The sequence below is a fragment of the Schistocerca gregaria genome, chromosome 3, assembly GCF_023897955.1.
Source record: "Schistocerca gregaria isolate iqSchGreg1 chromosome 3, iqSchGreg1.2, whole genome shotgun sequence".
Classification (NCBI taxonomy): Eukaryota; Metazoa; Arthropoda; class Insecta; order Orthoptera; family Acrididae; genus Schistocerca; species Schistocerca gregaria.
This window is the reverse complement of record NC_064922.1, coordinates 555,859,590-555,887,557: the sequence shown is the minus strand read 5'-3', so window position 1 is coordinate 555,887,557 and position 27,968 is coordinate 555,859,590. Positions and strand designations below refer to the sequence as shown.

The window sequence follows — 27,968 nt, the reverse complement described above, 5'->3', positions numbered from 1 at the left end:
GACAGCGAGATGACTGAACATTGACAGCAGCAGCCACAGACTTGAGACTGGGCAGTGCCTGCCACCACCAGAACAGTTTCCTCCTCAGGACTTAGTACCACAGTGCCATCTACCATCTGATGTCTGCCAGGGAGCAACAGGTTGAATCCCACACACAAGAGTCTCCGTCACTGAAGGGCGAGTATCATGCTGATGATGTCACAACTATGGCCAAAGGAGGCCACTGACTGTCCATGGGACTCCTTATGCAGCGTCCTCTCATTGGAGTGGAAGCTGCCGCCCATATGTCACTACTAGCGAGAGTCTACAGATTGAAGTGTGTTCTGCCTCACCAAGCCACAGAGAAGTATGCACTGTGATTGAATAAAAGCCTTCTTTCATCAGTAGTGTTTCCACTGGGCCCTCTGGCCCGTCACCACCATCACTAACCACACTGAGCACAACTGCATTCATCAAATCCTACCTGAAAAACATTTTCATAAATCACTGGCATAGTAGACATTCTCTTTTATAGATCAAGTGATGTTGTCTGAGCTGAAATGCCATTTAAAATATATTTTACAAGAACATATACTGAATAACAATATCTTTGAATTACTGAAGTTATGCTACAGAATTTGAAATGATTTTATTTTACAATAGCTGGGCAAAAGTGTTATGGAGTGTACTTTTCCAAGGCTAAACTGACTTTATTTTAGTTTTGAACTGAAGAAAAGGGAATTTAACTGTAAAAAACATTTATGTGACCATTCTGAAATAACAATACAGAGATTACCTTTCTGAGTGAAGGTTATCTTAAACAAGCATTATAGATGCAACTGATGTGATCTTAAGGCTGAGTACCATCATGTCAAGTAAGGAACTGAGGGAAAATAATATCTTCAGGCTACAAGCGCTTCTTATGATTAATTTCATAGGTTTAATCGGGTCTCTAGACAATCTCAAACTGAATGTTGACGGACGAGAAAACTGCACTAGGTGGACATCTGTGACATTCTATAACAATGATTAAACAAGACAGTGGTAAGTCGATCCAAATCTTGAACATTACAATTACTATTAGTGTTCAAAAGCTTAAGCCCCCCCCCCAATCAGCCATCAAAATAGAACCTGTAACCTAGTTAACTTTATCTTTGGAACTATGCAGTGTGGTGAACCAGTTATATGAGTTAAACATTATAGTAGTAATAGCTCGTAAGCAATAGGGTAACACATCCCGATACAGCGTATGAAGACCTATGGGCCACTGCACTGTGGATCCATAATTGGCACCTAAACACTGACATAATCACATGCTGTGTGTCTATGGTGGCACACAGTTTTTTTTTTTTTTTTTTTACCACGATAATACTGTATACGTTTCATGTATGAGAATGTTAATATGTTACTCAATGTGAAATGGGTATTTTTAGTGCTTAAAACACTAAATGTGTTATGACTTCAATTTCTGTGCTCAGAGTGTAACAACTTTACATGGCGGCTCTTCAGAAGTTACAAATTACAGTAAAAAGTAGAAATCTACACTGAATACCTATCTGAAAAATGCAAAACAGCAGATGCAATTACAATGTCAAACATTTTAAAGGTGACACTTCATCAACAACTGTTGATAGGAATCAAACAACTGAATGTAAAGGGAGTGACCACATGGCCTGAAGAAACGGCAATTGGCACCACAGCATCAACACAAATAAGTCGATGCAGTGACAGGAGGGAGCACGAGTTCAGTAAACAACAAAATGTATGAAAGAGAGTTGGTAATCAATGTTGATAAAATTTTCAACAAAGAAGTGTCATGACTCTACCAAGAGCTTGAAGCGGCCCTACTAAAGCAGATAATGGTCATACATAGAGCAGCAAAATTATATAGTAACACCAGCAGCTCAGGCCAGAGTTGTCAGTGGTTTCCCATTGCTGTAACAGGCAAACCTGCAGAGTGCCTGAGGTCTACATCTGCTCGATATTTAACACACATTTCATTACAAATAGCTAAAGGTAAAGTCAGAAAATCTTGATTAAATAATATATAAATCCAATAAGGGAGTTTTAGTGCATATTATAAATATAAATTGTACATTAAGTGCAAAAAGTACATGGGGCAGGAGGGGGGGGGGGGGGGGGGCAACTTAACTTAACTATTAGATCTGACTTCAACTTGGCCACCAGACAATACAGTACCATATTATGATTTTTCTTCTTTCATATTACATATGAAACCGCTTGAGCAATGCCAAAAAAGTGAAAAAGGGCTACTAAACTAACACAATGTTTCCCAATTACAATGCCAATGTTGGAGGAGACTTTAATCATTCAACAATCAATTGGAAAAATTACAGTTTTGTAAGCAGTGGGCATGTCAAGGCATCCTGTCAAACATTATTAAACTCCCTCTCTTAAAACTTCCCAGAACAGATAATTTGGGAGACCTATCACCGACAAACTGATCTGACCTCTTTGAGGATGTCTGTACCGTAACTGGTATCAGTGACCATGAGTGTTGTTTTAGCAACTACAATAAGTAAAAGTACAAAGGGCAGCTAAAACAATTAGGGAGATTTACAGTTCATTGGGCTAGATAAAGAGGCAGCATGGTCCTACCTAAAAGAGGAACTCAAAACCTTTACCTTTTGGAAGAGCTTGTAGACTACAGCCCAAATTTTAAAATAAACAGTTGACCAAGCACTAAACGGATAAGTACCTAACAGAACAGTTCGTGATAGGAGGAATCCTGTATTTCACATAGTGTTGTATCACAAGTTTTAAGCAGGGCTTTGCAACCAGCCAAGAGGTACTCGGACCAGCCATCAACATAATTCTGCAGCTGAATGCTACAATAGTGCTGGCTTAGCACATTCAACACGGCATTCTGCCTGCAGTGGTGGACTAGGTCACTTCATGGAGTTTCGAAACAGGGCATTTCCATAACCAGCTAAGTAACAAGAACCTAGCTCCTGTCATAACACATCTGGCCAGAGTGAGTAAACACTTCCAGCTCAGCCAGTAGCAGGATTCCTTCAGTGCTGTGCATCTGACTGTTGCAGTCTGCATGCTAGTCATTGGCTGAATGTGAGGCTTAGCTACTACAGCCTCCTTGAGCAATGATCTACAAGCCGTTGGATAGCTTTGATGGTTCTGGGTTTTGAACTGGATCTGCTGAGTTGAAACTACCACATGGGTACCATCAGCTATCTCTCCACCCACACTCTACAGGTCCTGGATTCAACTCTGAACACTTGCCATCCACTTTGGACTGTGTGCAGTGAATGCTAGCCCAGTTGCCTTTCACAACTACTATAGCAGTATCGTATTAAAAGATCTCTCCAGAAACGAAAGAAATTCCAGTCATATGTTAAAGCTGTCACTTATAAGTGTCTAGACACTCAAGGACGATATAGGAGCTAAAACTGTGGGGTAGCAAAGACAAAGCAGAAGTGCTGAATTCTGTTTTCAAATGTTCCTTCAAAAGGAAGATACAGAAGCAATGCCCCAGTTTACTGTGGAAAACTGTGCTACTTTTTTTTTTATAGTCTTAGAGATGAATCCTGGTTAGAAGTGCTTTCACAATCAGGTACTAACAATGCTTTCTCTTCTGCATTCATGACCAATTTTGAAAGATGTTTTCCAAAGAAACTGACTATAGTCAATTCATGTCGAAACACAAAATTTAGTTCCTGGATTACGTGACAAATTAAGACTTCCTGTACAACTTTAAAGAGATTCATTTCTCAGCTGAAAAGATCTACAGATCCCCAGCACACAGAATTCATAAATACTTACAAGAATGTATATATCAAAAGGCAAAACTACTTAGAAACAACAGAACAAAAGACTTGGTCAATATATCAAAATCTATGTGGATATTGTTAAAATCAAAACAGACATTAAACATGAAGAGCAGGAAATTATGCTTAAAAATGCTGATAACATTAATATTGGCAAAAAGACCAGCCAACCTACAGAAATGGTTTCTTTATAAATGCTTCCCAAACACTGAGCTTAAATTTTACAAATCATCAGAGTAAATGTAAGAACTGTACCTCTACAAACATACTTCGCAAGCTCCCGTATGGTCCATGGCTGAAGGTATCTTGTACCACCACTAGTCATTTTCCTTCCTGTGCCACTCATAAACAGAGCAAGGAAAAAGCAACTGTCTACATGGCTCTATACAAACCGCAATTCCTCTTATCTTGTCTTAGTGCTCCTTAGGCAAAATATATGTTGGCAGCAGTAGAATCATTTATGCAGTCAACTTCAAACACTGGTTTCTCTATGCTTTCTCAAGAGTGTTCATCAAAAAGAATACCATCTTCCCTCCAGGGATTCCCATTTCAAGGGAGTATTTTGCCGTATCCAAACGAATTTGGGTGATAAAAGGAATAGAGAACAAATGGTTTCAATGATATTGCACAGTTGATTACAGGTTGTGGAACTCACATCAGCTCTTCCTTATCACAAAATTAGATTAGTAACTGCTGCAGAGAAGTGAAAGTTGTTCAACAATCTCCGTCCATAACAACTGATCTAAGTCCCAATGTCCTTGCATTCACAGTTCAATGCTAACATGCTGACCCTTAATGTGAATATAACAAATTATATTACATTTGGAAAAATGAATCAGAACCAATATATCTAACTGGTACTTGACTGAAATGAGTTAGAAAGGGTACAATGCACAAAACATTTAGGAATATTTCAAGACTTAAATTGAAAGAACATGTAACTAAACTCTTCCAGAGACTCAGTCTTGGGTCATTCCATGCAAGTGGTCTAAAGGTTCCCACATGATCATCGGGGATATTGCTGAAATTTTGTGTGAATATCTGCACATGTTCCCAATAAATGTTGGTAAGTTTCACTGGAGACATAGTAATTTGTTTGACACCATAGTGCAGCTGTCAACAGTACACCCAAGAGCTTTCAGCAACTTTGAGATGTAATATCTCTGGCAATTTCTTGAAAGAAACGAAAGTATGCCAAATTGTACAATCTTTTGCAGTCTCTTAAGTGAAGTAATAAAAAAATTGGAACTTTGCACACAATAAATTATCTATACAGGGAGACAAGATACTGGCAGAATTGAAGCTGAGAGGATGAGTTGTGAGTAGTGCTTGGGTAGCTCAGCTGGCAGAGCACTTGCCTGCAAAAGGCAAATGTCCTGAGTTCGAGTCGCAGTCCGGCGTGCAGTTTTAATCTGCCAGGAAGGTCTTAGAATATAAAATGTCTCCTCCTACTGTTTCTCAGAATTTACAAATCAAGGAAAATGATGAGGAATTTTAAAAAAATTCCAGAAGTGGTTACTTTTGGCCATAAAAAATAAAAAAACAGCATGCTCTTGTGCAAACTCTTTTAAATCATTTGCATTGAAAAGACCATGTTCTCAGCCACCTAAAAGGCAAAATTTAGTTTTGCAATGCAGGCATCTAAGGCCCTAAAAAACAACAACAGCATCATGTAGGTACATTGAAAATGGCCTACATTCCACTGTTACTCAAATCTCACATCTTTTATGATGTTATATAATTGTTTATTACTTCCTGGGGAAGGCAGTAACAAAATTCTTGAGATAAAGTATGAATAACATGAAAATATTCATAAAAGGGGTGTCTTTTATCACGAGCCATTGTGACATATTTCAATCTGTTTTTCTGCTGTCACTGCAGAATCAAACTGGTTATAAATTTCACAGTTTAACTGTGCATTACCAAGGCAGTGGAGATCATGGAGGTAAAATTGTTGCATAACAGCTGCTGCACACATTGTATACATAGCCTACAGGTTTTAGAGCATTGTCACATTGCATAATCATTCAAGATGACCGCCATGTTGGTAGTGTGTTCTGCTGTGGTCTTATCATGTATTTTGGTGGAAAACAGAATCCACTAACTTTCGCGATCAGTTAGTGAGTGCATGTAGTGCCTCTGACACCGCTTTGTTGTGTCGGATTGTGAAACATCAGTATGGTTTACATCAACAGCAGTGGCAGCTGCAGTACCAGCTGACACACTGCCAGCCACAGAGAACATTGGCTTCAGCAGTGGAGGCAGTGTGTGATGCAGGCAGCTGTAGAAATAACAGATGCATCAGCAACAACAGCATCTGTATGTGAGGAGCAACAAGCAAAGTAGCAAAATGGCCACGAATACACATTTCAACTGGTGTGTGGCTTTTTTGTGCCCCATGTTTCCTGTTCTCTATCCTACAGCCAAATAAGCTAGAAACTGACTACATTTGAGAAAAATAGAAGTGATTTTTGCTACCAACACCTCACATTGTGAAGAATTTGGGACATGAAATTTGTTCCTCTCTGATTGAGCTGTCTCTATATCCATGTGAAAGCATGGATACTGGAGAAAACTACTTGGTCTCTGCTGGCAACAGCTACCACTGGTCATTGTAGCGAGAGTGGATCGCCAAAAATAGTAATCAGAGCTACTTCATAAGGAAAACATAATAACAGCACACCGAGTAGCAGAAAAACAGGTGCTTTAAAACGAAGTACATCTGCTGAAATGGTATAGTCGGTGACACCTTCAGGTGCATTGTCTGCGGAAAAGATCACCATAGTCGATGATCTTCTTACGGAACTTTCAAAATGAACTGAGGCATACAAGAACCTTAAAAATAGCGGGAGGGAAAAAAAAGGAGGGGGGGGGGGACCATAAACTTGGGCACTCACCATCACTCGAGCACAATTACAAGGGCAGAATAAGGAGTTACGTAAATAAAATGAGCATATATGTAAAAAAAAATTAGCTAATATCAGTGCATCAAATGTGTGGAAAAAAATTCACCATCTGGAATCAAACATAGCCAACCGCAGATAGAAAACCAAAGGTTAAGAACAGAAAGTAAGCCAACTCCATTGTCCTTGGCAGCTGTTGCAGCCACTGGCTCAGCTTCAAAACTGAAGAGCAAAGGAGAAGAATGCATACAGTAAGCCAAATCAAAACAGTAGTGAGTCCTCTTCTTGCAATCGGGAAACGATAAAGATGCCAAGACCATACTTGAAACAATCACTAAACTAATCAATCCCAGAGAAGAAAAGAGTAAAAATAAAAGCAGACCCACAGCAAACAGAGTCACCTTAGGAACAAAAACACAAGCAGATAAAAGGAAAATCATAGAACAGACAGCCAAACTGAAAGGTACGCGAGTCATGAAGAGCTGAGGAAATTCCGACCTCTCCTTGTAGTGTACCATGTCACAATATTTTAACTGATCAGAACTTCCTGGATGAACTATATGAGATCAACTTACACGAACACATCTCTAAGGAAGAGTTCTATGAGGAAGTAAAAAACTTCAAAACAAGTCCAAAAGGTAATCAAACAGTTAATAACGTCCTGGAATCACTCCAAGGGTTTGTTTTCTGCTGCAAAGGGAAAAAGTTTATATTCAGTTCGAGTCCTTGTACATCAACGATGTTGCACAGTATTCATACAGAGCCTTCTGCTGTCCAAATAAGAGATACATTTTTTTAGGGTCAAAAGCTTGCTCACACTTAGTGACATCAAAGCACGGTTGACTGTGTGACACCCAGACATAACTGACAACAGCGAACAAATCATAGTTGACACAATAAATAAAAACAGCCTCTTTGTTCTAAACAAAACTGGACAAACACCTACATACTGCAACAATGCAGAAGGATCCAGCAATATTGTGATCTCAACAGCAAATGCAATGTCTATAATATGTGTTAACAAGTGAGAAGTACTAGAAAATACCGCACACAAGTGACCACAATGTCGTACTCATCCACAACACAAACACATATACAAACATGAACACACAAACTCCACATCAACAAAAATGACTTCTTCTAAACAAAACTGATTGGCAAAAATTAAGGGACATGGTTGAAGAATTTTCCCTCCATACATTCAATGGTATCATGGACTATAAAGCTCACAATCTGATGGACTTGCTTCGAAAAGCACAACAATCAGCTATCCCAAATACTGGCTGTACACCGAAACAGATACTCCCCTGGTCCACTGAGTAAACAAAACTAAGGAAAGAAGCCAGAGACAAAAGGAAACATTATCAGAAAGCAAAAACAGCTCAACAGTGGCTGGTAAGATTCTTACTATACTGTGATGCAAAGAAAAATATAAAAACAAATTATACGAGACCAGACAGGACCAGTGGAACAATTTTGTCAAAATTCAGCTACAAACAATATATGGTGGAAACCATTCACACTACTAATAGATAAGGCAAAGACACTGACAGAAATGTCAACTTATGGTGCACAGATGACACTACTACAAGGGGCCAGAGATATTCAGCATGGTGCCTGCTGAACAAGCTTCTCCCTGATGACGAAAAGGAAAATGACCAGCAACATCACACAGACTTACAAAGACAAATGGAAGACACCTATACAAATCACTCCATTACTGTCCCTTTTGACCAAGAAGAGGTAGCATTTGCAACAAAACAATTAAACAATAAGAAGACTCCCAGTCCAGATGGCATACACTGAGAAACACTAAAAATACTGTTGTACAGGTCACCCCAAATCTTAACAGAGTTACTGAATGAAGCATTGCTGCAAGGTAGTGTACCTGGTATGTGGAAAACAGTGAACATAGTAATTATCAAAAACTCAGAGGATCAGTACCCATCAGACCCAAAGACTTACACCAATTAAAACTTTGGAAGGTTGGGACACAGCAAAAAGACTGGGAAACATCTGCCAAAGGCTGTCAGTTTTTCCCATTCTTCCCGAACGTATGAGAACAGTTGAGGCTCAGACCTGTTAACTCAAGTCGTGGTGTGGTACACTTCCTGAAAGCCCATGGCCCTTACCCTACACATTGTATAACACTACAATGTGGGACACAAATGTAAGTCTGATGTCAGAAGTCAAAGACATAGGGCAAACTTTAAAAGACCCAGATAAGTGGAAAACTCTTAAACACTTCACTGATGAAATATTCAGAGCACTACACAAGACTTATAAGCAGCAATAACCATATACAATATCATAACCCGAAACACACCCTACACCATAATGCATGGGACAACAGAGTTAAAAACTCTGATATTGAAACAGATGAACATATAGACACGGACGATGACATGAATACTCCAATATCACCAAATATATATACACCATAGTAGCAGGTCACATGACTGCAACAAAGTAATACAAAAATGGAATTCAGAAATAAGTTAGCAGTAGATATAAAACGTCAAATTCTCCTGTCTGTACAAGTAAAACAAGTATTTCTTTAGTTCTTTAGATCATTACTCTCCAACATGTAAATGCGTAACTTATGAAATGTACAACATAAAAAATTGTGCATAAACTTACATATGCAGTATAATAAGACATAAATACACAAAAACAGGTGCACAGTATCAATAAGAAGTGCCCTTCAGGGAGATGAGGCTCAAGGTCACCTCCTGAGGCTCCTCTCCCACTTACGACATGGTTAAGTAGTGGAAGGAATTATAGTGACAGGTAGTACCGTCATACCTTATAAATAAATCATGTAGAGTTAATATCACAACATAAATACATAGAGTAGCTGCTATGGTAGAATAGAATATGCTAATCCACGTGGGGTGGGGTGTAGGGAGGATTGCATATTCGATTCCATTTTTTAAAAATGAATTTTGTACAGCTGAACACTGCAGAGATGCCTAAAAAACAAAAAGGACGGCTTATTTGCAGTTTTTTCTGACTCAAGCTCATTTCCTAGTCATCAGGACTTTTAATACCTTCCACAGAGAGAACTAACCCAATTGCAAAACGTAATAGATGATGTCAGATTTGAGTGTCAGTGGAATATGGAACTATTTTCAATGCACCTCCAGCTTGTCATTGTTTTTTAGGGCTTTATATGCTCGCCTTGCAAAACCACATGTAGTTTTTTAGGTGGTTTAGAACACCGTCTTTTTAATGAATAGTGTTTTAAAGGATTTCCAGAAGTTTTTTCTTTTTAATTGTGAATGAAATTTTACATTTAAGACATTGTGTTGCTTAGTATATACATGTCAAGTTTCAGGTTTATCTCACAGTTACTTTCAGAGATATACAAAGGTAAACTTAAACATTCTTTCAAGTGTCTATTTTTTCGGCCAATTTTGCCTCACCTCGTCATTTTTTAGGATATTATATGCTTGCACTGCTAAACCAAATTTAGTTTTTTTTAAGTAGCTTAGAACATGATGTTTCTAATGAAAATGGTTTAAAATAGTTTGCAGAACATTCTTTTTGTGAAAGTACTATTTTTCGCGTTCTTAGAAAAAGCATCATCTCTGTCCTCAATTTGTAAGCTATCGGAAGGTAGGACAAGAATGAAATTTTATATTCTATGACCTTGTATTGGTAGGTTATTAGATGCATAGTTACAGGTTTATTATTATTGCCAGAAATATAAACAAATAAACCGTTTTTTTTTTCTTCTTCCTCTTTTTTTCCCCAATGTGAGTTTTTTCAGTTGACTTTGCTTCACATTATCCATACAAAAATTTCTCAAGTAATCTTTTAATTATATCACTTAAGATAGAGCAAAAAGTTGTACAGACATTCAAGTTTTATTTATTTCAAGAAAATATTGCCTGAGATATCAAGTCTTAAAGTTGCTGAAAACTGAAGGGTGCAGTGTTGATAGCTGCACTATGAGGTCAAACAAATGATTATATCTCTGGAAGTATTGAACTGATTGTGATATTTTACTAATGTTTGTTGGGAAAATATGCAAATATTCATACGAAATTTCAGCAAAATCTGTGATGACCATGTGGAAACTTTTTTCAAAATTAGACAAATTGGCATGGAATAGCCCTTTTGCATGTCTTGATCTGAGAATCATTTTTACAGTTTGTTACTCAGAAGGTGCTACAATAGTTTCTTTTGGTTACTTCTAGCCCCTTATGGCTTATAGAATAGTGTTTAGTGGTAAAACCACCAGTCGATCAAAAGAAAATTTTACATTACAGGAGAGGGTTATTCAAATCTTGTTACATGGCTCTGCTACACTTCACTGCAAGCCTCAACTTAAAAAGTTGTGTGCACTTTCTGTAAACTCCCCCCCCCCCCCCCCCCCCACACACACACGTGTTGATGACAAGAGCTATTATCACAGTTGTAACACACAATTGTGGGTCCTTCTACGTAAAACTTTGGCTTTGGTGTCATTCTTTATAATGCACTGCCAAAATAGATAAAGATGTTGGAAAAGGAAATAGGCTCATTTCTTGTTGGGAAGTGCTTCTACAATGTGTTATCTTGCAGAAATACTAGATCTCCACTAATTGTTGAGTGCTTTGTACTCTGTATTTGTTGTACAACCTAAGCTGTGTTTGTCTTTGCAAAAGAATGTTTCTGCTGTTGGTTTTCTGTTTTCTCTGTTCCACATTAAGTGTAATACAACTCCTTAGGGGAGAGATCTGGTGCAAGAGTAGTTGTGACAGATGTACTGTCAGCAGGTGTTCGTGTAATCTACTTGTAGGCCTAGACCAGGTGTAAGTAGTTCTCCTTCCACATTGTGTACCAAATGAGCTGGCTAAGCCAGTGAATGCTCTGAGCTTGCAATTGGGTGGAGATGGGTTTGAGAGCTGTCCAGGCATCATGACGGGTTTTCCACAGTTTCTCCCAAGTTACTAAGGGGAATGCTGAGAATGTTCCATTGATTAGACCATTGCCACCTTCCTGCTCCATCCTTGCCTAATCCTTTCCTATTTGGTTGTTTCAAATATGTCTTTATTATTTCTGTATTGTATGTGGCACATCCAATGTCGTCATGCTGAATGATCCAAGGATGAATAAATACCCCTCTCACCACGGCAAGGTAAGTGATTTCGATATTAGTGTCAGTGAGGCTGAGAAACAGTGGATCCTTGTCATATTATCTATTTAACTTGCAATTGACTTAGCGCCCATTTTACCCATAAAGCAGTGATTGGACAATTTAAGTAGAGGCCACACCCTTCTACGAGAAGGTTAGGTGTGAGGCACAAATTACTGTCCTGTCTCACTAACAACCATCTTTTGTAGAATCCTAGAATATACTCTGAGTTTAAATAAAATAGAATGATCTCCTACTTGCCAACTAGTAAAGATTTCGAAACACACCTTGTGCTTTTTTCATATGACATTCTGAAACCCACGACCAAAGGAATCAGGTTGATACAATATTTCTCAACTTCCAAAAAGCACCTGACTCAGTACTATGCTCTTATTAACAGTACTATGATTATATGTGGTACTAATCAAAATTTGTGATTGGATTGAGGATTTCTTGTTAGGAAGGACAGATCCTGTTATCTTGGATGGAAAGCCTTCACAACAGAAGCAAGGGTAACTTCAGAAGTACTCCAGATAAACATGTGGAAACTTCTTTGTGGTTTTTTTTTTTTTTTTGTCATCAGTCTACTGACTGGTTTGATGCGGGCCGCCATGAATTCCTTTCCTGTGCTAACCTCTTCATCTCAGAGTAGCACTTGCAACCTATGTCCTCAATTATTTGCTTGACGTATTCCAATCTCTGTCTTTCTCTACAGTTTTTGCCCTCTACAGCTCCCTCTAGTACCATGGAAGTCATTCCCTCATGTCTTAGCAGATGTCCTATCATCCTGTCCCTTCTCCTTATCAGTGTTTCCCACATATTCCTTTCCTCTCCGATTCTGCATAGAACCTCCCCATTCCTTACCTTATCAGTCCACCTAATTTTCAACATTCGTCTAAAGCACCACATCTCAAATGCTTCGATTCTCTTCTGTTCCGGTTTTAAAACAGTCCATGTTTCACTACCATACAATGCTGTACTCCAGACGTACATCCTCAGAAATTTCTTCCTCAAATTAAGGCCGGTATTTGATATTAGTAGACTTCTCTTAGCCAGAAATGTCTTTTTTTGCCATAGCGAGTCTGCTTTTGAAGTTATCCTTGCTCCGTCCGTCATTGGTTATTTTACTGCCTAGGTAGCAGAAATCCTTAACTTCACTGACTTCGTGACCATCAATCCTTATGTTAAGTTACTCGCTGTTCTCATTTCTACTACTTCTCATTACCTTCGTCTTTCATTGTTCATACTGTATATCAATAATCTGACAGATAATATTAGTAGCAGCCTCAGACTTTTTGCATATGGTGCATTTATCTATGATGAAGTACTATCTGGGAAATGCTGCAAAACTATTCAGTCAGCTCTGGGGCAAGATTGTAAAGTGGAGCAAAGACTGGAAACTTGCTTTACATAAATAATAATGGTTCAAATAAAGGTTCTTAGTTGAATACAATATGTAAGTACTATTATTGGGGCAACTGTACAGAAATGTAAAATTACGTGCTTCAAAAAACAAAAAAAATCATATCATCTTATGACTGCAATATCAAAGACACACAATTGGAATGAGTCAGCTCATACAAATAGCTGGGTTTAAGAATTTTGTAGGGATAGTAAATGGATAAAACAGAGGCCCAGATGTCGGTAAGGCATGTGGCAGACTTCAGCTCAGAAGCAGGATACTGGGGAAAGGCAGTTAGACTACAAAGAAAACTGCTTGCAAATGATTGGTGTGTCCAATCTTAGAATGTTGCTCAAGTAGCCTATACGGAGAACCCACATCAAATTGCAGTGATTTTGTGTCAAGTGATCTTGTGGTTCTCACTCGACCATCTCCAATTTCGTTAAAATTTGGCGCGCTGGTTTACTAAAGGAACAAAGGAAGATTTATAAATCTCTAGTTCTCAAAACCTGTGAGTAGGAGCCTCTTTAGTGAAGAACACACAAGTGTCACTGCAACATTTCAAAAATTTTAGCCATGTTTGAAGTGATGTAGTTCCATGGTAATTACAGTCTAGCTGCAAAACTTGGCAAGCTAATTCAACAGTTTGAATTGTGCACATCCTGTAAGTTTTATGTCTATCATCTGTCGGTGCTACACTGCCATATGCATATGGTGCTTTTTAATTGTAAGATTTTTATTTCTGACAAATTTTTATATAATATGCTACACTCTATCAACCAATAATAACAACATGGCATGAGATTCTTACTCAGAATGAACATGTTCTGTTACATCCTGAAGCATCGAGTAATATCTGGTTTAGTAACAGGGGGGGGGGGGGGAGGGAGTGGTTTAACATTTTTTGGAGAGAGACAAAAGCTAGATTATAATAATCATGTTCAAATGGATGAAGGATGCAGTAGTTACCCAGAGATGAGACTTACAGTGGGTAGACTGGCGTGGAGCCCTGCATCAAACCACTCTCCGGACTAACAGCAGTAACACAACACTGTAATTAATTCATACCATTTCCACGCGTAGTGACAAAAATGTAATATCAATAATGGTACACAATTGTTCACATTCATGTGACGTATATTTTCCATTCTGTTATCAATGCCGATGATCTTACCTGGCACACATATCAGATCACTCTCATGTGTATCCATTTCTTCACATAATTTCGCTGCACAAATGTCGCAATCCTGTACTTCCTCTAATGTTGTTGTTCTTCTACCAAACCGTTTCCATTACCACGAGCATCACTTCACCATCAACAGAAGTCAGGACTGACGATTGATGAGTCGTAACCAAGGATGTTAGGTAGTGACTAGCGACAGCACTTACTTTGGCTCGACAAGCGAAGGAATAACTCTACAGCCAAGTCTTTGGAGCAATGTGTTTGTGTGTCATCCGCGTGTCAAAGCGTAGTCGGAATTTGGAAGTGCGGCGGTGTGCTGCAAGTGCAGCGTGTGTATGACATAAATCAAAACGGATAGAAAACATGATCGTAATCACGAGTTTAACGTGTGTAGGGGAAAGTCTGATTGAAGGAAATGGCGTTAATGCGTTTGAAAAGAGCGAATAGATTGTTGATGTGGCAATATTACTCTTTCTATCCAGTGCCGGACATACTTGGACGTGGCTTGTAACTTGTGTGTGGTGTGGACATGTACTGCTTGAAATTATATTATAATCTCTAAACGCAGCTCCCGTTCAAGATGTCGAGTGTGTCGAATCTCAAAGTCGCATCCAATATTCAGCAGAGACGAGTGTTGATATTGAAACATTTAAGTCTTATTACGCTCACATTACAGAATGCAATTCTCGGTCTCAGTATGCGGTATGCGAGGACTAGAGTGGGTGACATGTTTTTTTCGTCAACTGCAGTATTTATGTCTGAAGTTGTGAAGCTATTTACATGTATTTTGTTGGTATGGCAAGAAGAAGGTTCCTTGCAGAGATGTGTAACAGCTTTACACAACACTATTATCAAGCAGCCCATGGACACTTTGAAAGTATGTGTACCGTCATTGGTATACATCATTCAGAACAATATGCTTTATGTATCTGCGTCTCATCTCGATGCAGCAACTTATCAAGTAACATATCAGTTAAAGATTCTCACAACTGCCATGTTCACTGTTTTGATTTTACGAAGAAGCCTCCGACCTTTACAGTGGGTGGCTCTTGTAGTATTGTTGATAGGAGTGGTTTTGGTGCAATTAGCACACACTGATCCTCCAACTCCTCCACCTGCAGGTGCTCCAAAACAGAATCGTTTTATTGGTTTTTCTGCCGCTTTGTTTGCATGTGTTCTTTCTGGCTTTGCAGGAATATATTTTGAAAAAATTCTCAAAGGATCAGACATATCTGTATGGATGCGTAATGTGCAGCTTAGTTTTTTGTCTCTCCCATTTGGTCTCTTAACATGCCTCTTCAATGACTGGACGAAAATCAAACATGTTGGTTTCTTTTTTGGGTACGATTTCTTTGTTTGGTACTTAGTTGTTCTCCAGGCTGGGGGTGGTCTCTTGGTTGCAATGGTGGTTAAATATGCTGACAACATTCTTAAGGGTTTTGCTACATCGTTGGCCATTGTTATATCATGTATCGCATCCATTTATCTCTTCAATTTCCAACTTGAGCTTCAGTTTGTAGTAGGGGCACTACTTGTTATGTGTTCAATATTTATGTACAGTTATCAGCCTAAAGCTCCCCAACCACAGAGTGGCATTACTATAAAGGTATAAAAGACACTGCAAATGGATGTGTATTTTAGTGGTGTTTTTATGCCAACATCTTAGATAATGTATGTTCCAGTTTTGCTATATCTTTGAAGAAAAAGTAGTTTCATACTATGGAAGACTAGAGAAAGGGAAATCATTTGCTTAACAAGCAAAATGATAAATCAAAAGCATGCTAATCTGAGAGAATAACATACATAATACACATGCAAATATGCGTTTGCAGACAGAGGTAGACAAGGAAAGAACTAGTAACTGAAGCCAGAAGCACAGTTGCCACTCAGAATGAATCAGTCTAGGTAACTGCTATTTCACTTCTTGAATGACTGATGTATCATTCCCTCAAATTAAACTGTTTCATGAAAACTTTTGTTTATGAGGGCAATCCCATAATTAAAACTGCTCATGTTAATTAGCCTTTGAATTTATTCCTAACTATGTATCCTATTTGGCACAAAACTAAATTAAGATTTTTAGCAGTATTACTGGTTTGTCCAGATCTTTTATTCACAAATTTCTACTTTTATTGCCTGTTATTTACTACTGAATATGCAATATTATCATCATATGTTGTATTATGATTATTTCACAAAACTTAAATCCATGTAAGATGTTAGATTCTTTGTGGTTGTCTCAGATACTTTTTTTATGTGACATAAGTCTGATGACATGTATATCTTATTCCAAATAGTTTAAAAGTATAACTTAATGTTAATACATCATTGTCAGTGACTGGAGGCACATTTTGTGTTTATGGTTGTTGCTTAAAACATATTCCAAATTAACTAAATTGCTTAGGGGATTATCATTTGTGACACGATATTTTAAATGGAAACATATTTAATAGCTAAGATTTTTGGAGAATTGGAATGTCAGTATCAGAAGTGTGATATGTGAGATTATTTTTATGCCTAGAGAGGTATGTGCTGTGTCAGCATCATGCTCAAGTTGTTTCTTCCATAATATTTTCATTTGACTAAAAGAGAATGTATTTACATGTAAATATCATAACTATTTTGATCCAGAGATGTTTCTATTACTGACTGAAAGATTTTGTACAAATTGCCAGTATTGCTCATTCGTATGATAAAATTCTATAATTACATGCACACACATTATTTTTTGGATCGATAAAACATGCAACAATGTTTTTCAGATAGTTTAATACATTAGGTAGTACAGTAAAAAAAAAATGTTGGAGAACTCTGTAGAAACATTCATGATCCTATAATGTGGTACAGTGCTAAGTGGTGTTACTTTGAAACATGAAGTGCTGCACAGATATCATCATTGGAATTGTGTAAATTGGGTTAAGATGCAGAAAGTGTTAAGAATCAGTTTCACTGACTGTAGTCAGAAAATTATGGTGGTGTTTCCTGGAATCAGTTGTTATATAGTTTTATCATTGGCAGTGAACCACATAAATTCTGTTGCTCAATAACACTTCTCTAACATACAGAAAATGTCTTTTTGACAGGAAGCATCTTAAGCCTCTACCTTGTTGCTTGGTTAACTACATAAGATTTAGTTTGCTTATTATTGTGGCATTGTACAAATGTATTTAAGAGCTGATAGACATTGGAAATTATTCTTCGTAACACAGGTACACTGCTGGAGTAGTGCACAAAGATTTTGTGTTTACTGCAGCCAAATTTGCTAATGGTCTTACATTTGTATTGTGTGTTATTACTTTTCTCACAGCCATCGGCTCCTGGAGTAATCAGGTTTAATGATGGGTCACTTGGTGATCATCTCTAACTTTGAGTCTTTGATCATCTAACATTCCATTCAAAGCAACAGGTAAAATTGTTACCGATAGTTAATCAGTCTTTAAATTCCATTTTCTTCTCTGGAACTTGTGTAGGCATTATGCAGGATAATGCATATAGTCTCCCACCTTGCCCATTTTGTACACTGTGATCTAAAGATGTTATGCTTAAGCAGAAACGGGGAGTTAAAAGGATAAGTTTCAGAAAGAAATTGTTTATTTGCAAATAATTTGTCACTTGGTACAGAGACTATCAAGATCATTTGCAGAAGATGTATCAACTTATTACAACAAGTATATTAAGTGAGGCCTCAAAGGCTAGCTTACAGTTAAGAGTAGAAAATATGTGGAGAATTGGAGTCAGTCACAGTATAAAACTGCATATTGCATTACATCACCCTCTGCCTTTATTGAAGAGTGTTTTATATTGTAGGCATACACTCTGGCTGTACAGCACCAGAGTTCAGTGTCACAGGCATGATAAATGATACTTAAATACGCTGATTTAAAACCCAAGAGACTACATTCCTGAAACAAAACTGAAGTTTGTAGCATTTCATGAAGGCTTGGTTGTTGAAGTGGGTCTTAATCCATTGTATAGTCTTCATGGCTTTTCAGTGGAACACTTAAGCATCATTGCCTAATCACTATTTTTGGGCTAAACAGCTACAGTCTGTTATGGAGGACTTCACGCTATGTATAGTCATTGTTGTTTTGGCTTTTGTTTTCATTGGTCCCTTTATTATGAAAACTGAAAATCGGTAAGAAACATTATAGAGCTGTTAATTGCAAACACATGGGAGAACTGTACTATGACAAGATATGTGGATGTCCAAAACAAAGATGTATTAACTAGAATTCTTGGAGGACAGTGTTGAACTTGATGGAGACACCCAAGCATTGTCATGAAAATGAAAGTGTACTGAAACACTTCCTAAAGAACCCTTGTTGGCAGTGCACATCACTACCAGGATGTGTAATTCATTTTGTGTTAATGTGGGACAGTGGGGTATATAAGCACCATTATGTGAATTGGAGTAAACTGTTCATTCACAATTTGGAGTTTAAGTATATACCACCTTTTTTTTTTTTTTTTTTAACGTTAAAAGGAACCAGGCAACATAGGTAAGGGAAATTGATTTATTTGCACTCGGAAGGTCAGTAATTAATAGGGACAACAGTTTTCACAGCTGCCTCAGGAAAAAAATAGGTCCTACATAAAATTGTAAATTTGCGTACACCTAAGTGCAAAACAAGAAAATTCCCATTTGCAAATATTGTATTAACATTAAATGGTGCTAGGAGTGGGGAGAGGAGGCTTCTCTTGCACTTATCAACAGCTGCGAAAAAAGAGAGAGATGATGACTGACTAGAATGCTGAAAGGTATTTTTTTTCTTTCACATAATTAGCAGAGAGTTTTCCAACTCTTATAAAACTGTCACAATACACTATAGCATTGTCTGCTATTCTGTTTTAGATTCTTTTCTGCCTTCCATTTACTATTTTGTTGTAGTCTCCCATGCTTTGGAATCTGTGTGTGATTTCACATTTATTATTGACTGCGAGTGTCTCCCTTCCATTGTTCAGAAACATCAGAGTGTTTTCATGGCATGAAAAATAATATTTGTGTATTTGACATGAATGGAGACTGTGCATCATTTGTCACCATATAGTAACTACTATGTAGTAGATCTTATTTTAAATTTTGTTAATGTCAAGCATTTAAGATTTAATTAATGTTTACTGAAATTGTAATAACTGTTAGTATTTAACCAGGCAGACTATCTCATACCGATTAGGTACATGTCTAATTACTGTAGTCTTGGACAAAGGTTGTTTGAAATTACAACCTTTTTTATGGTGTGTTCTGTTTCCTGTGGTGTTTTCTGTGGCTCTTTGTACTTAGTTTAAATCAAAATACCACATTTTGTAATAGCCTTTAAAGCTTTGATTTGTACTGTGTAAAATGTTTTGACATAGTTGCTCTTTATCTGAGTACTAATTCATGTAATTGGTGCTATTTGGCTGACATCAATGGATGTTGCTTATTTATTTATTTGTTTAGTTAGCTCTTAGTGGCACAGAGCTCTCTCTCTCTCTCTCTCTCTCTCTCTCTCTCTCTCTCTCTCTCTCTCTCTCTCTCTCTCTCTCTCTCTCTCTCTCTGTCTATGCTGTCTCATTCTCTGCAAACAAGTTACTTTAGTGGATTATATTATTTTTTTGTGTATTAAGTTACTCTTATTCTAGAGGGAAAATTGCTATAAAACAATTGTCCAATTAAAGCAGTGTGCATATTTTCTGGTAGCCTAAACTTAATACTGCCTGTAAATTAAAGATAACCAACATTTACTGAATCAAGTCACTGATGCCAGTATGTTGTGGAGAGAGATGTATTAACGATTTTTTATGGAAATGTGACTGGTAAATAATAAACAGAACTTATTTTTTCCAAACATATATTGAAATTAATTTGTTATATAATAGAAAGAAACTTCCACATGGGAAAAATATATTATATTAAAAACAAAGATTCCAAGACTTACCAAGCGGGAAAGCGCTGGTAGGCAAAATAAAATAACACACAAACACACACACAAAATTGGTTGCTTTGTCAGGAAAGAGGGAAGGAGAAGGAAAGATGAAAGGATGTGGGTTTTAAGGGAGAGGGTCATTCCAATCCCGGGTGCGGAAAGACTTACCTTAGGGGGGAAAAAGGATAGGTATATACTCGCGCGCGCGCGCACACACACACACACACACACACACACACACACACACACACACACACACACACACACACACACACACATGTGTGTGCGCGCGCGAGTATATACCTATCCTTTTTTCCCCCCTAAGGTAAGTCTTTCCACTCCCGGGATTGGAATGACTCCTTACCCTCTCCCTTAAAACCCACATCCTTTCATCTTTCTTTCTCGTTCCCTCTTTCCTGACAAAGCAACTGCCGGTTGCGAAAGCTCGTAATTTTGTTTGTGTGTTATTTTATAGTGCCTGTCTACCGGCGCTTTCCCGCTTGGTAAGTCTTGGAATCTTTGTTTATATATATACTCTGCCAACTACTATGAGGTGCATGGCAGAAAGTACATTACACTGTACCAGATCTTTATGGTTTGTTCCTGCTCCATTCATGTATGGAGTGTGGGAAAAATGATTGATTGAATGCCCCTGTGTTTGCATTAATTCCTCTAATCTTATCCCCATGATCCCTATGTGAGCAATATGTTGGGGGTCGCAGTATATCTCTAGAGTAACGATTTAAAGCTGGTTCTTATAACTTTAATAGACTTTCAGATAGTTTGTCTATCTTCAAGCCTTTCAGTGCAGATCCTTCAGTATCTCTGTGACACTCTCCCATGGATTAAAGAAACCTGTGTCCATTCATGCTGCCCTTCTCTGCATTTGTTCAATATCTCCTGTTAGTCCTATCTGCTATAGGTCCCACATACTTAAGCAATATTCTAGCATGGGACACGAGTGATTTATAAGCAATCTCTTTTGTAGACTGATTGCACTTCCCAGTATTCTACCAATAAATCAGTCTACCACCTGCTTCACACATGATTGAGGCTATGTGATCAATTCATTTCATATCCCTACAAAGTGCTACACCCAGGTATTTGTATGAGTTGGCCACTTCCAACAGTGACTCATTGATATTGTAGTCAGAGGATACTATGTTTTTTCGTTTTGTGAAGTGCAGAGTTTTACATTTCTGAACATTTAGAGTAAGTTCTCAATCTCTGCACCACATTGAAAACTTATCAAGATGTGACTGATTCAGATAGTCCTTCATTATAGACAACTGCATCATCTGCAAAAAGCCCGATTTTACTATTAATATTGTCTGGAAGGTCATTAATATACAACATGAACACTCGCCTGGGGAACACCCAAAGTTACCTCTACATCTGGCAACGAATCTGCATCCAAAGAAACATGCTGTGTCCTCCCTATCGAAAATTCCTCAATCCAGTCACAAATTTACTTGATACCGCATTCAATCATACTTTTGACACTAAGTGTAGATGCGGTACTGAGTCAACTGCTTTTTGGGAATCGAGAAATACTGCATCTACTTGGTTGCTGTGATCCAAAGCTTTCAGTATATCATGTGAGAAAAGTGCGAGTTGGCTTTCACATAATCGTTTTCAAAATCCATGCTGGTTGACCTTCAAGAGGTCATTGTGTTCAACATACCAAGATATGATTTTGTTCTTATTCACTGAAAAGGATGGTTTGAGCAATGAGTGTACGAAGTACTGATGACATAATTTGTTTCTTGTTGTATGGTTTATCGTGTACTCTCACACAGAAATTAGGAAATGTAAATGACAGTTTACGATTAACAGTACTAGTGTTACTCAAAGTTCTAAAAGATAACTGTAAATTACTGATTTTTCAGAAACTCGCCTGAGTATCACATCAAAGTAATCTTTAAGGTGTATACCCCGAGGTATCCTCTCTAAATATTCAGGTAATCTTTTACAATATTTCTTTTTGAGAAGTCAGGCAATCACTTCTGGAAAATTAATGTTTTTAGTGGATGACTTATCTGTCTCTTTCGAAAGACAGATCACATTGTACCACGAGTTTCTGTAAGTACAGTGCAAAAGTGTTGGGTTTGGATCTCCTCAAGAAATTCTTCAGTGGTGGATGCCTTGTCTTTGCTGAACAAGATCCTCCTATATTTGCTTCTGGCCACTTCTGGATTAGTCTCCAAAATTTGGAATGTGCCCCGCAACCTACTTACTTGGATTACTTTCTTAAGTTTCTAATTTATTATTGTGTTAATTTGCAACAAAGAAAATGCATACCATTGGTTTGTCTGTATTCCATTGTCTCTCAAATAGTCACATTTGTTATTATTTACACAGTTACATATTGAATTTGCTTTCCAAGAATTAAATCTCTCGAACATGAACTGACAGAACTGCAAATGCCAAACTTTCTGGGTTGGTACAGTATACATCAATAACAAAACTAATGGATCTTGAGAAAGATCTTAAGATCTAATCTCAAGAGAACATTGGATGTGCAGTGGCAATCCTCTTAAATATTTCTTGGAACATGATATAATTAGCTCATATGCATCATGTCTGGGAGTTTTGTGTGGTATCCCTAAATCGCCATGGAAGAATAACAGATTACTTTCTTCAAGAAGCTTGACATAGTGACATCACTTCTGGAATATGCACTCCTGATGAATAGTGGTCCACTGATCGTGGTTATTGTATGGATCCTATCATATGTCAGCCAATGACTGAAAGTATGTATTTGGTTAATAGTAGGACCTGAAGATGATGCAAATGTAACATTGAAGCTAGTCATCTGAGTAACAAGTATTTTGAAAATATAGCTTGTAGCTTATTCTCTTCCTTGTCCTTCACAATTGAGCTATCACTCAAGATCCGATGACTTTGGATAGAGTTTTTAGGCTCTAACCTAGTTTGCTTTCCACAGACATTAAATACTTTACAAAGGGGCTCCATCTGGGTGCTGAACAGATTTTATGCTTAACGTAATTTAACACGTCTTTTCAAGTATTTTGCATGCATCAATGGGGTACACAATCGTAGCCAGTGATTTGCTGAAGTATATTGTGATACAGGCAGTTTTGGAGTGTGATTTGTAGGGATGCGGCTGTAGTAGAGTTGGTGAAAGAATGTCCATGAGAGCAGACAGCACTGCTGCAACCTTTCAGCTATGAAGTGCAAACAGCTGCAGATGAAAACAATAGTCGGTGAAAACAATAGTCATTCATAGAGCTGCAGCAACATGGAGGTACTCCCGTTGACACAACACAAAATCAGGTTATGTGGTTGTCTGAGGGAGGTGCGTGAAGCAGCCATACCAAGTCCATTACAGTTGTCGGAGACCACCTCTTGCTGACGGTGTTGTAGGTACACCAACAGTGGATACCAATGTCACTGGCAAATTCTGTGGCAGCTTGAAGTTGGCTGGCCACCACTTAGCTAGTTCGTCTTCGATGTTTTTACATTGCAGTTAGGGCTGTTGTAAGCCAAGACACAAAAATATCATAGGTATGTAAGTTCTTACAGTGACTAAGAAAGATGTGTTTAGAAGTGTTTGAAATTTGCCTGAATGGACGCTGCCAAATGTCTGTACTTGTTCCCAATGGATATGGGCATTATACCTTATTTTCAGGATTTCTCATAAAATCACTATAAACTCTGACACTTTATGATCTGTTCCAGTAATAAATATTAGAGAGCTGTTTTTTTTTTTGGATGTGATTAGATTATTGGCTTACAAATAGGCAGAGTCAATTATTATTGCATTACCTACTTGGTGGCAGTTTATTCCCTAGCATAAGATGATTGCCCTTGATTTTGGAAGTGGGGAGATGCGTTCTGGCCCTAAAAAGGCAATTAAACAAAGGACCTTGCCATGAGTTGTCAACTGCATGAGTCTTTTTGGGGCTGTCTAGTATATATTTTGAGTGTAGACTTCATGAAAATAAGTCCCAGAATAAGACTAAGTGAGCCTGACAAAACATTATTACTTGATAAAGAGACAGCCTTTTCACAGTTTTTTGTATGGAAAGAAGGGGCTTTGAATAATCAGGAATTATGAGCCACCATACTGTCATTAGCTAAAATTAGATTTTCGGAACTTTGCTTTCGAGTAACAACTATTACCAAGAAACAGCGAAGCATTTGGGATACTATCTTTTTATTGACTTGCATTTCGGCATAAAAATGAATCTGCTGAAGAAGTAATGATAGGTGGATAGATTGCTGCTTACAACATAGAGGAGGCACTAAGGGGCCAACAGTCACATTGAAAGAAGACTACAAGACATTGTCAACTATTGGACTAAGTTCTTTCTCACTCAGATCAGTACATGGCCTTAGCTCCTGGAGACAACAGTCAGAGAGAGAGAGAGAGAGAGAGAGAGTGTTTCTACATCTGGCAAAGGACTTAATCTGGTAGTGGGGAGGCCTATTATCTATCAGTCTTTTCTCAATGTGCCTGTGTCTGCCACTCAGTGGTCCCTCTATCTGATAAGTAGCAATCTATCCATTTCATACTGCTGGATTTTCCACTATTTGTTGAAGAAATGATAAGACTGTTCCTGCAAAAAGAAAGAATATCAACATAACAAATACAGTACACTGCTGCATACACCAATTTGCACTCAAACTGTATTTGGAATCATAGAAATGTTGTTATATGGTTTTGCTTCTTTTTAAATTTACAGCTGAAGTGGATAAATATAGTTTGCTCAGTAATGGACACCTCATATTACTGAAACTGAAAGTAATAAGCATTTACAAAACTTTCAGTGACATTACTATTAGGTTTTCTCCTCTCCCCCCCCCCCCCCCCTCCCTTCTTGCTGTACTTGCTGCGTCTGCTCCTGATATACAAGTAATGAGATGAAAACTGAGGCTGTTCACTAAGAAAAAGACTTTCAGTTGTTGTCTTCAGTCTGAAGACTGGTTTCACACAGACCGCCACACTGTGCAAGTCTCTTCATCTTTGCACGACTACTGCAGTTTTTATCAGTTTAAAGCTGTGTACCATATTTAAGACTTTGGCTTCCTCTAAAATTTTAACCCCTCACAAATCTGTCTGTTACCATACTAACTATTCCTTTAATGCCCCAGCATGTGATTAACCATTTTATTCCTTATATAAGTCAAATTGCACAGTTCAGATCCTTTCTCCCTGTTTAAAATAAATACATCCTCATAAAGTACCTGATATATTTATCTAATCTATAACATTTTCCTGTAAGGCCACATTTCAAAAGCTTTTGTTCCCTTCTCTATACTTTTTACTGTCCACATTTGACTTCTAAATGTGACTACACTTCAAACAGTTTCAGAATAGACACCTGAATATTAAAATTTGTATTTGCCGTTAACAAATTTCTCTTTTCAGAAACATGTTTCTTGCAGTGGTAATTTGTCTTATGTACTCTGTACTTTCCCATCATCAGTTGTTTTGCTGCCCAAAAAGAAAAAGTTGATTATTAATTTTAATGTCTCATTTCCTAATCTGATTCCTCTGGTACTACATTTCATTACCTTTGAGTTACTTTTATTGTGCTGTCAGTTCCATTCAACTGATTTTCCCTTTGACCATCTCTGTGCACATTACAAGTCACTGACAAATCTTCATTTCCTTACCTTTTTTGTCATTGCTTGTTTTACTTGCACATGGATTGGCACTTATGGTAGACTGCTAGCCTATCTCGATCCCCTTTCAGTTATTGCATCTGTCTATGGGATTTGGCTCATAACTGCAGATTGGTTTCAGTGAAAGTTGTAGATAATCTTGCAATCCCTGTATTTTATCCGTGCTGATTGCATTAAGACAAACCGGCATCTGTATTTTACTCTTGAATGAGAGAATGAAAAATGATGTGAAAATAATTCAGTATTACCTTGAATCAATTTTATTGCAACTGTTCTCAGTTAAATTTATTTCATGTAAAATAACAATATATAAGTTTCAAACCAGTTTTCATTCTGCTGTCAAAGGTATTGCAAGTGTGATTCAGAATGAAAGGCACAGGATCCTTCCAGTTCTCAGAAAGTGATTGCACACCACAGAACTGCTGAAGTGTCTAGACAAATCTCTATTTGCAGTGCGAATTCTGTCAGACATAGGGGATACAATAATGTAAAAGGTGGCATACTATGCTTACTGTCACTCCATGATGTCGTATGTGATTATTTTTTGGGGTAATTCATCAAGCCAAGTTTTCTGGGTACTAAAACATGCAATAAAAGTTATGTGGTATGAACTCAACAACGTCCTGCAGAGGCATGTTCAGGGAACTAGGGATACTAAATATTGCTTCCCAATATATTTATTTGTTAATGAAATTTGTCATCAAAAATATATCTGTTTTTCAAACTAACATCTCAGTTCATGGAGTCAGTACTAGAAATAAGGATAATATTTACAAGGATGTAAAGTCACTTACTCTTGTACAAATAGGTGTGCATTATTCAGGAACACGTATTTTCAACAACTTGCCAGCAGCCATAAAAAGCTTAACAACCAACAATATTCAGTTTAAGAGAAACCCGAAGGATTTATTGGTGGCCAACTCCTTCTACTCCATTGACGACTTTCTCAGTAGAACCAACAGATTTTTGTTTATTTATTTATTTGTGTGTGTGTGTGGGGGGGGGGGGGGGGAAGTACAATCTAACTTCTGCACCAGTTCATACAGTAATGTGTTCATTGTCAATAAGTATTGTAGTAGTTCTATTATATGTTTGTTACCTTATAAATAAATAAATAAAACATTTTTTTAAGTTCAGTGCATTCAAACAATCTTAGTCAATGAGTGTTGTAAAATGATTCTTGCATATAGTGTTCATTAAAAAATACGATCATTCCACTTGGGACCTGTGGAAGGTACATTAGCTTATTTGTTTTAGTTGTAAATATTTGTCATGTATTATTATTTTTCTGACATGTTCTACATCCTGGAGGACCACCTCACTATCGATCAATCGGAATGAAAGTAAATCTAATCGAGCTTCAAAACCAATAAAGTTCGTGTTGTTATTAACATATGATTTCTTTTTTTTTTTTAATCAGTTTTTGCCATTTGCTTTGGGCTTCTGGAAACTACAAAGATTCTTATATACAATAGGGAAAATGTTACTATATTCCGGTTTCACCACATGCAGTGTCATGAAGGTTGACTTGTGTTTGACCCAATGAATTATTGAAAAGCAGAGTAGAAAATAATATTGGGACTTAAGCGTGATGACCTTGGTAATGTGTTTTATTAAACATTTCTTATTCATTTGTCAAGCAGGGTTCCTATCATCAGTGATTTCATGGTGAATATAGTAAAACGGCAGGCTACACACACACACACACACACACACACACACACACACACACACACACACACACACACACACACTCTCTCTCTCTCTCTCTTTCTCACTCTGCCAATGAGGTGCCTGGTGTTTGCCCAATCAGAAGATCACAAAAGAGAGGTGCAAAATTTTGAATTGAGGTCAACTTCACATTTTAATTTGCTTGACTAATTACAAATTATTAAAGGAGAGGTGATGGGACATTGTCCTTGACCACAAAAGGCTACAAGTCATGAATGAACAAGATTCAACTAAAGTTCTTAAGATTCTATAAAGAGAAGTCAGAGTACCTACACTGATCACAAGTG

At 37.6% G+C, this 27,968-nt stretch overlaps 2 protein-coding genes across 3 annotated transcripts in view; one reads left to right on the top strand and one right to left on the bottom strand.

The window, feature by feature from the left end:
- The window catches only part of LOC126354479 (exosome complex component CSL4), a 57,040-nt gene extending 42,454 nt beyond the window's left edge, over positions 1-14,586 (bottom strand). Inside the window, exon 1 of one of the 2 annotated variants that reach the window (XM_050004185.1) lies at positions 14,384-14,586. In XM_050004185.1, the coding sequence (XP_049860142.1) occupies positions 14,384-14,420 (37 nt within the window). In that variant the 5' untranslated portion in view covers positions 14,421-14,586. The remainder of the gene's footprint in view (positions 1-14,383) is intronic. The other variant, XM_050004187.1, reaches the window with a different exon arrangement.
- A 93-nt stretch (positions 14,587-14,679) lies between these two features.
- LOC126354478 (UDP-galactose translocator) lies at positions 14,680-20,224 on the top strand. The gene has a single exon (XM_050004184.1). The coding sequence runs from the start codon at positions 14,973-14,975 to the stop codon at positions 16,002-16,004; it is 1,032 nt and encodes a 343-aa protein (XP_049860141.1). The 5' UTR covers positions 14,680-14,972; the 3' UTR covers positions 16,005-20,224.
- The last annotated feature ends 7,744 nt before the right edge of the window (positions 20,225-27,968 follow it).